General features: G+C 37.4%; 1 protein-coding gene across 2 annotated transcripts in view; it reads left to right on the forward strand.

Annotated features, from left to right (window-relative positions):
- RAB3C (RAB3C, member RAS oncogene family) overlaps positions 1-9,503 on the forward strand; it is a 128,384-nt gene extending 118,881 nt beyond the window's left edge. For both annotated transcript variants that reach the window (XM_066181182.1, XM_066181183.1), the window contains exon 5: positions 1,355-9,503. In XM_066181182.1, the coding sequence (XP_066037279.1) occupies positions 1,355-1,542 (188 nt within the window). In that variant the 3' untranslated portion in view covers positions 1,543-9,503. The remainder of the gene's footprint in view (positions 1-1,354) is intronic.
- The last annotated feature ends 731 nt before the right edge of the window (positions 9,504-10,234 follow it).

The following is a 10,234-nucleotide window of genomic DNA, read 5'->3' on the forward strand; positions in this document are numbered from 1 at the left end:
CCCAGAAAGATCTGTTTTCTTTCTTCTGCCAGGAGTTTCAAGTAATTGAAATTTTCTGACAGGGAGTTTTCTCATAATTAAAGACAGTGGTAATTGCACATTAATATTCAGATTTAATCAGAAGGAATCAAAATAGTTATGCAAAGGCTAAGCCAGACTGCAAAGGCTTCTGTAAAACTACCAGTGAATCAGATGTTTGGTAAGCGGTTTCAATACTGAACCCATAGGTAGTGGAAAGACAGGAATTAAAGAAAATTGTGAATTATCAGGAAATGGGTGAGCAATGTCAAAACCAGGGAAAAATGTAGGAAAAGTCCTAGAACACAATAAATTAAAGGGCACAAATGCTTTGCAAAGGAAACAAGCACTTGGGAATATCCAGCACTGGCAGAAGCCCTCTAGGTTGCAGGCTGGCTGCCAAGCTGCAAACTTGGCCTAGGTGAATGAGACACATGTGGGAGGTGAGATGTGGTACAAAAGGGGGCAGAGAAGAGAACTGAAGGAAACTGTCTCTGGAGAGCTTAGAACAGCTGTCTCTGCTCCATAAAAACTTCCAGTGTCCCTTAAGAGCTAAGGATAGATCTAGTTTTTGCTTTTGGGGTAATCACTGGAAATGAATAGATAAAAAGTTCTTCTGTATAAATTAGTTAAGATGTTATCATCCCTGTGTGCATTTCTGGTCAGTTTTTTTTTTTGGTTTTTTTTTGGGTTTTTTGGTTTTTTTGGTTGGTTTTTTTTTTTTTTTTTTTTTTTGGTTGGGGTTTTTTGTTTGTTTGTTTTTAATTTTTTTATTATTATTATTGGTTCAATTTGAGAAGTTGGGACTCCCTTTGGTCCCATGGATTCATATCTAACTTTCATAAATACCAAATTGCAGAAATCTTTTCTTGTCCTGCTTGCTTTTTTTACCTGTACTTTTCCATGCATTATTTTGGATTTTGGCACCACCTGAAATACACAATGGAAATGGCTGTTTCCGACAGTAATGCTGAGAGGAACGTAACAGTTAGCGATGGAGCAGCAGATTACTCGTTCCCAATGGCTGTGTACATATAGGGCATTCCTAAAATAGTACTCTGAAACAGGTATCAATTTTTAGATAAAACTGTGTCAAAGTAGAATTCTTCTAAGGGATTATATCTGGAGTGATCCTGACTTTATCCAGCATTGTATAAAGCCAGTCAATAGCACTAGTGTACTTACTCTGCTTGTGTTACAATTTTAACTGATCTTCTTTCATATGTGTGCTCTCACATGTTTCTTTTCTGAGTGTCTCTAGCTCAAGAGAAGTTTGTATATTTATTGGAGATACTGAAATATGCCTAGAACATAAACATGTTGTTTATTTTCTTAGGATTTGAATTTTTTGAAACAAGTGCCAAGGAAAACATTAATGTCAAGCAGACGTTTGAACGACTCGTGGATATCATCTGTGACAAAATGTCAGAAAGTCTGGAGACGAATCCCACCATTGCTGCCAGCAACCAGAACACACAGCTAAAGGACACCCCTCCTCCACAGCAGCCTAACTGCAGCTGCTAATGCAACCATCAGTAAAGGCAGCCCCAGTGTGTTCTGTTGCCAACAGAGTATTTAATAATGGTCTATATGCCTTTATTTATATTGTTTAATTAATTTATTTGGGAGAACAGTCTTGTTTTACATCATCAGCTGTTTGGATATGTATATGGGGATGGAGCAGTTTTTAATTTGAAAGGATGATCCATGTTTTAGCACCTGGCTTTTGCATGCAGGGTGTATATTAATTTCTCTTTTTACTGTTTTATGTCACACTTCAGCTGGTGCCATGTCCTCAGACCATGTTTGCCCATCATTATCTCTCACTTCATCAGTTTCTAGTTATATAGTTGAATCATTAGGGTAGTTTTGAGTTAGCTTCCTGATGCCACTTATGTATTTTCCTGACTGAAAATGAATTTAGAAGTATTCCTGTAGTGAGCCAATCCCTCATTCTGTCCAGATCACTTGTACGAGGGACACTTCCTTTTTGCCTTGGCAAATCTACTCTCATTATGTTACATGTCCTGGCTGACTGAAAACTGCAAAAATTAGAAGGAAGTTTGATCTTGGGTCCAAAGCCATAAAAATTCCCTGTGAATTTCCAACTGGATGTGGATGTTCAGTCCAGACTCTCAGAGATATTAGGTACTTCATCTTGTTTGGATAGCTAGTGTATTTACTTTTACATAGGAGTTGCATGTCTATCTAATAATTTTCTGAAACTGGGCTTTATTTCTCACCCCATTATAAAGATCCCAGTGCTACCTACCCCATAGTAGAAGGCTAGTTAGCTCTTTCTATTTCTGCCTGCATGAGAAATTAACCACACAGTCCTGTATTATGTCTGACAGAGCCAAATCCATTGTGTTTGGTTGTTCGTAGCCAAAAGCTGCCTTGTCACATTGCTGTCAAACCTGCATGTTTCAGTTTTCAGGAACTTCATCTCCCATTCAGTCACTGAGACAGTTACCACCACAGTGGCTTCAAATGTCTATATTTTACTCAGACCTATTGAAGAAATGCTGATGGTGTAATTGAACTGAAGCTTGACCCCATTTTTTCCATTTATTTTGGCAAGAGAACTGGGATTTTTAAAACTTTAGGAATTGTCACCATTTCTAATCTTAGGCTGAATCCACTGAAAAGATTAGCAAAAGACTGTGAAGATAGCAGAATAAAGTACACAAATTCATTTATGATAAAGTGTTAAAATAGTTATATTTCACAGTTTTTCTCCTCTAGTAATTGGTGGAGGTTTCTAACATTTGTGTCCTGAAGTACTTTGAACAACTGCTTTACTTGCACCACAATGACCTTTTTTAAACTAAACAGCATAAGAAGCACTGATTATTTTATTTTTCCAATTAGACAAAATTTAAGACAAGGATGACATTTTTTAAACTGTCAGAAATGGGAAAAATCTAAAAAAAAATTAAAAAGCAGTAACATTTAGTACACTGACTGACTCACAACTGCAAAGAAATCCTTTATAATTTATGTTTTTTGAAGGTAATTTATATAAATCTTGATATACACTAAGAGAAAATGACAACTTTTAAAAAAATGATAAAATAATCTAAATAGACTTTGACAAAGTAAAAGTTACTTCCAAACAAGGCATATAGACACCTGTAAAATGGATATACCTGGAGGGTTCTACCTGGGCTGCCTAACTTAATTGAATGAGTTCTGTCTTCAGTCTGGGTTTTTAAACAACATCTGTCCTGTCAGCTAGTCTATTTAAGCACTTTTTCCCCTAGTACACATGGAGACTGATCTACCTCCATGAAGAGAAAGCACTCTCGTTTTTAGAGCAGAGGACCACCCAGGTGGAAGAGGTATGTGCTGTCCAAACCATGATCCTGCCTCTCTCCAGGGCGCTTTTTTTTTCCCTTCCTCATTTAAGACAGCATGTTGCTATGTGTGCTGAGACACTTTCACTAGTACATTTTCATCCACTAGGTGCCAGCTGATTGGGAAAAACAGAAGCATACAAAGTTGAGCAAGCTTCATTTGAGATGGCTGCTGGGCAGTTTTTCATGCTTTTCTTATTGTGACAGTGATTCCTGCTTGAAAAGAAGGAGCAGGAAAGCCTTGACACAGAATTCAGCTTCAGCTCACAAGTTCTTTAGTCAAATCTTAGTTGTATTATTAGTCTGAACCATCTCAGGCAAGGAGGAGGGAGACATTATCATGTTGTCAAGGGTGTGGGGCATGTCCTGAATCCTGCAGCTTGGCTGTGCAAGTGCAAGTATTCTTCCAGCTTTGCTCTGAGATGTTTGATTTGAAATGGTCATCTTCTGTGCTCAGTACAATAAGGAAAAACTTCAAGGTGTCCCTTGCTGCAGCCACACTTTGCTTGTATTCCATTGCAATGAATTTAAGATCCCCCCCTACCTGGTAATGACCATTTAGACTCTAACCAGTGGTAGAAATACATATATCTTTTTAAACAAATTGAGTGCTAGATAAATAGTTCTATACATAAATGGGATTAATTAATTGCTTTTCATTTTGCATCAGGAGTCTGGGCAGAAGAGTAACAGCAAAATCTAAGGACAACCCCTCCGTCAGGTTCCTGAGACAACAAACCTGCTAGGTGCCCACACATATTTAGCCTTCTGCATTAGATGGGGTGGCTGGAGGAAGCAGCTGTTGAAACAGTGTTTTTCCTTAGAGTGCTAAAAAATGTGTTAAAAGGAAAAAGCTCATCTGAATTAGAGCAGCAGAATGAGTCAGTATTTAAAATCTCCCTGAAACTTTGTACTAACTCTCAGACATTGTCATGGAGTTCAGAGTTAGATTAATTTTTAAAATGTTCAAATGAAATACTTGGAGTTTTTTGAGACTGTCTAAAACCTTGGGAAAACCACTCAGCCCTTTCAGTTGACACTGTTTTGAGAGAAGGTTGGAAAGGATGACCTGCTGTGGTCCCATCAAACCAAATTATCCTGTCATGACTTTCTCTGAAATTGAAAATGTGTGGAAGTTCAAGAAGGCTTTTTGTTTTCAATCTGGGTTACCTACTGTTGGAAAAGTAGGCCTTGATTTTCCATCACAGGTTGGCTTTTGCAGCCACATGCTTCACAGCAATATTGAAGTTTCTGCTAAAAAGTTGGCCACATTTAGATCATGAAGATCGTGATCTCAGTACCTCTCTCAACTAGAACTTGCTTTTTTTTGGGGGAACAGTAAAGACCGAAAAGTTTTTGAGAATTAACTTAGTATGCCTTCCCCAAATATTCCAAGAATTCTGAGGGGACTAAAGTGTTAGAATTTTCATTCTACTAAAGTAATGCCTTGGCCTCCTATGGGATAGAATATCCAATAGCAGCCTGTGTCAATCTGGTTCAGCTCCTCTTGACTTACATGGTACAACTGCAGTTTTCTTAAATTCAGGTAACTGATCATTTTTGAAGAACTTGTCACAACTTGATTAAGGGCCTAAATTTAAACAATCAATGCCTTGTTCTTCACAAATATCCAGTAGTCACTGATTTTGAGTTCCTGGAGGAGACAAGCAGGTTCTGGTTATACCCCTGACCTATCCAGTAGTGTGGCACAATTCCTTTAAGTACCAGGGTACAAAGGACCATATTTTGTGATGGAAGATGTGAGGGCTCAGATGAAAACTGTGATAGCAGAAAAAAACCTACTTTCAGTGTCATCACAACTATTAGTGAAAAAATTCTTGCACACCTTACATTAATTGATTGTCACTTTCAACATAGAAATAAGGCTGAATGTCACAGCAAGTCATCGGTGCAGCCATAGATACACCCTTCAGCTGAGATTTACCCACTTGGTAAGATTCAACAGTTGATACACAGAGTATGTTAAATTTCTGAGAGATGATATGCCTTTGGGCAGAGAGTCCTGAGCTCCATAGTGCCAGCTGAAGCTGAACTAATACTACACAATCATTTTTCCGAGTTATGATCTAGACTAAAGCTTATAGCAGCAGGCTAATACTGTGCATGGGAAATGCACCAGCCTTATCATGCTCTGACAATGTGTTGCTTGCTGCACCTTCAAGCTACTGGTCAGAAAATACCTGGGAGCACCCAGGAGCATGGGGATTGACCAGTTCCTGCCAAACAGCTAGCCAGCCCTGCTGGGTTGAACATTTAGATGCATGTTTTTGATTCTTTTGAGAGTTTATGTTCACAAGTTGCAAGTGCAACTGACTTAATAATGTGTCTGTTATTTTTAGTGGTGATGGTTAGTTTATTTAGACTTGTTCATTTGGTGTTTTAAATAAGTATGAACTAGCCTAATTTTCTGTCAAAAAATACTCTTTCTCTCTGAACAGCTGTGTAAGTAACTGTTACCTGGAATTGTTTGTTCCTTTGTGCTTATACTTAATGCAATGCCTAGAGAAATTATCTGAGCAACTATATCTATGTGGCCTTTTCCAGAGCACCAGTCTGAAAGATTAAATTTTCTTCCCAGTCTGCTCAGCTCTGTATATTCAGCTGTAACACCTGCATCTTCCTCATTTCAGAAATGAAATGCTATTTCAGGATGCACAAAATTTCCTGGAGTTTGATTCTAACTTTGAGAATGCTTTAAATTTGCCATTTTTAGGAAGAAAAAAACCAAAAATTCTACATTTGGCAGTTATGCATTTGTTTCTTTGGAGCAGACAAATGTTGCAATTGCATTCTAAGAGAAACCCCCTTACAAACTCCACCTCTCCCAAGCTACTCTTTTCTATATTTGTTTTTTGAGAACTAAGTTTTATTATTCACATTTTTACAGGCATCAATTAAATTTCAGTGCTGATGACAGACCCATTCCTCCTTGCCCTGTTTCTAGGTCTGGCCTAGACTCACAATGTATGAGCCTAGTTCTTCTTGATCATGACAGATTTAGCAATGTGAGACCATGAGTTTAAAGCCTCATAGATGCATCCTCAGGGGGTTTAGGAGCATAACTTCATCTGTGCCAACAGGGGTATAAATTGTGTTAATTTACACCATTGATCCATACTTTCTGATTCCAGATTCTCCAAGGTTGGTCACTTTTCCAGTCTCATTTTAAAAGCCAACACATTTCAATTATTTGAATGAACTCTGCCAGTTTCATTTAGGGGTAAATGCACCTTTGCAAATTAGGCTTTCTTTTTTGTTTCTTTTTGTTTATCTGTGGGATTTCAGTGAAGCAGAATTTGTGACTACACACATATTATATGCACATGTATACAATAGTACATCTTTGCTACTCATTCATTTCCCACTGTTACTTATATTCAGTGCCACCTTTCCCAAATTTATCCTTTAATTGTCATTACTGCTGGAAATCAAATGTGTTACATTTGAAGACCATGGGTGTATTAACTGTGGTTCCAGCAGAGGTGGAAGGCTTGTCATTTGTACAATAGGGTACTTAGTATCTGATCTGGGGGATAAGAAAACCCCCTGATTTTCCCATAACTTCACATTCACCAATAACACACAAAAATGAAAGTAAAATGGAGATTGTTTACCACTTTTGATGATAAATTTCTTCGAGTAATTCTGACATGTACCTGCAACTAGTGATGTATGAAATGTTTGTGCTGTAACTCCTGTTTGGTATTTTGTCAGTAATGTCAGATGTGCTGTGACTAAGTTGGACCGTCACAATGTGTAACCTATATACTAGTGTTTGTGTATTTCAAATGTCTTACATGTTGCATGAAAAAACTGTTAAAAAATAGATATTTTTTCTATTTTTGAATACCTCAAGACTGAGGAATCATGGGCCAATAAGTGCAATATTTAATTATTTACTCAGTGTATATAAATTTGTGTGAAAGGGAGAAGTATCATGTGTGTGTGATAAGCTGTTGATGATGCCTGTGTGGCTTAAGATTTCTAGTAAATGTACACGTCTTGTAGAAATATTCTATAGTAAACACTTTACCAGTGTGGTGTAAGAATATTCTTAAGTAACTTGAACTATTTTTCATATATAAGACTATGGTTAAAGATATTTGTATGTTTAATGCAAGTGCATGTCAATTTTACTTTTAGGGTTCTGAATGTCCTTTTTTTGAGAATTTTCATGTCACACCAACACCAGTGAGACAGGCCTTCTGTCAGAAAATGCTTAAAACCATTTATGAACTCTCTGCCCACATTTTTTAAAGCATGTTCTCTAGAAGCATTAAAAGAACCTCTTAGAGCTCAGAATTTATGGCGAGTTAATTATTTATTCTTAAAGGGTCAGTTACGTGCTCTGCCTGTATTGCATAATATCATGTGGCCATGTTTTCTTTAACCTGATACAGGTAACTCATCATGCTTACCTGAAATAATAAATAAGGGTACCCAATATTCTTGCACATGACTTGTTGGTGCCCTGGTTTAACATGTTTTCAAACAGCTTCAATGTCACAGTCAGAAGCACAGCAGAGTGGAAGGTGACCTTAACTGGTCACTTTTGACTATTAAGTCTCTTAACTTCTCCGGATACTAAAGATGGAAGGTACCTCCTTAAAGATACTGACCCACATTCTTCACTCCATTTTTACCTGGCCTTCAAAGTTCAACAATTCCAGGATTAGGTGTAAAGATGAGGTACAGATGGAAACAAAATGCAGGCCAGAATCTAACCATGAAATTAAAAGGAGACATCCAATAATTTATTTATTCCTGCTTCCTTGCATAATCCTAAAGGTTCTCTAAGAACATGAGCAAGGCCGTCAGTACTCAGCAGCACCCTTGGGTACATTTGTGACCTTAAACCCTGAATCACTGATCTGCCATTGGTTTCCAGCTTGCCCACAGAGCCTGCAGAAAAGCTCATTCTGTTAATTTTTGCTAAATCTCTGGTTCAAAGGCATGTGTCATCCACATGGAGAATTTACTAAATAGAGACAGGCCACTGAGTCTGGGCTGTAGGGAGGAATTTGGGAATTGGTTTTGCCAGACAATTTTCCTAGAAAACTATATTCGTTAGTACCACACCAAAAGGTACATAAGTAGATTTTTAGTTTGATCTGATGAATTTTTGTGACAATGTGTGAAGCTGAATAAGTTATGGTTGTTTGTTGTGTTGTTTTGGGTTCTTTTAATTTTCTTGATCTGGAAAAGTGTGAAATTCTAAGGCCTACTGGAAACTGATATCATGGGTTTCCTTTCTGATGTCATCAAACACATTCTCTGAGAAAGCAAAGTAGCCAAATTGCATTAAGTAGCACATGACAGTACTTGCAATGACCTGAAAAGTCCTTAAGAACTCTTTTTGTACCAAATGCCATTAAAACCTCTGCAAAATTATATAGACCAGAATGAAATAAAAATGTATGTAGATAGAAATTTTGGATTGCTTAATACGAAAAGGAAATTTTTGTCATCGTTCCTGAGCAACAAAGTAAGAATCAGAATATGAGATACCACTAAAATGGAAATACACAGCCTGTTACAGGACTCCCTAAACTTTTTATTGTTAAGTGACCTGACAGTTCAAGGGCTGGCAGATAATTCTACCTAGCTTTTTTATAATTCCTCATAGGCATGTGATTACATGCACAAAAATAAATGCTTACCTTGATAACATGTAGCTGTTCTGGTTCTCTCAAACCAACTTGTTTGCTGAACTGTTAGTGACGAAAAATTGAAGTACATGTTTAGGATACCTTTGTGAGGGGGTGAGACTCAATCTGTGCCTTCTCCCCCGACTCTTACTGCAATATAGCTACTGTGGTTTTGAAAAATATGTTAGCTAAAATGCTGCTGGGTGATAAAATTTGTGAATCTTCTCCATAAATCCATGGAAGCTCTTGTCTGAATGTTCAGTACAAGTTCTATCCACATGGAGAGTTTTAATTCTGTGCAGACATAGCGACCATGTGTATTCCATTGGATATTCTGTTTGTATGTGACTTCTGTATACCAAGTGGACTTTGTTTGTTTAATTTTTTTTGCTGAAAGTTATCTTTTCTTCCTTTTGCAATTACAATAAATATTCAAGAGACTATATTCATGAATATCTCAGTTGTGGTGACATGGTCTTATACCCCACTCCTCTCCTCTCATTTATTTCCTTTTACTTACCAAAACTGGAAAAGAATAACTTCATTTTTGACTAAATGATCAACAAAAATACCACATCTGCAAAACTTCATTTCACTAATATCCTCTCAGTAGCACTGGTGACTGTAGCTCTGTATGAATTCCACAGAATTTACTGGAGACTTTGCCCTAACAATCTGAAGGAGAAAGATTTTTTAGACATTTCCCTAGCAAAAGCATGCTGCCTCTATGCTGACCCTTTTAAATAGGGCAAAGTTTTTTTCTTTTGATTTTTCACTATCTAAACTGCTAAACAGTATATATGCTTTTTGGATGCTGTTTTTAGTAGATTGTGTAATCTTAATTCAAATGCACAGTCTCAGTTGTGGTGGGTGGTTATTTAACACAAATTATGATGTATTTTTAATATGACTGTCCAGCTTTTTCCAACACTTACACACACACTTGTGCTAGTTTGAACCCTGCTGTGACTCCTGAATTTATTTTCCCTCCACATAAATTCTAATCTTCAATCAATCTGTTGACCGGGTTGCACCATTCCCTGTCCCCCCCAACTCCTGCCAGTGGGTATCTACCTACAAACTCCTGTAGCACGTGCCCCTTCTCACTGTTCTACTCTGTTCCAACCAAGCCCCCCTATTTTTTCTAGTATATTTACATCTCATCTGCAAAACATCTCATGATAATTGCTT

Source organism: Chamaea fasciata, unplaced genomic scaffold (assembly GCF_029207755.1).
Source record: "Chamaea fasciata isolate MVZ Bird 193981 ecotype frontalis unplaced genomic scaffold, bChaFas1.0.hap1 SCAF_4, whole genome shotgun sequence".
NCBI classification, from domain to species: domain Eukaryota; kingdom Metazoa; phylum Chordata; class Aves; order Passeriformes; family Sylviidae; genus Chamaea; species Chamaea fasciata.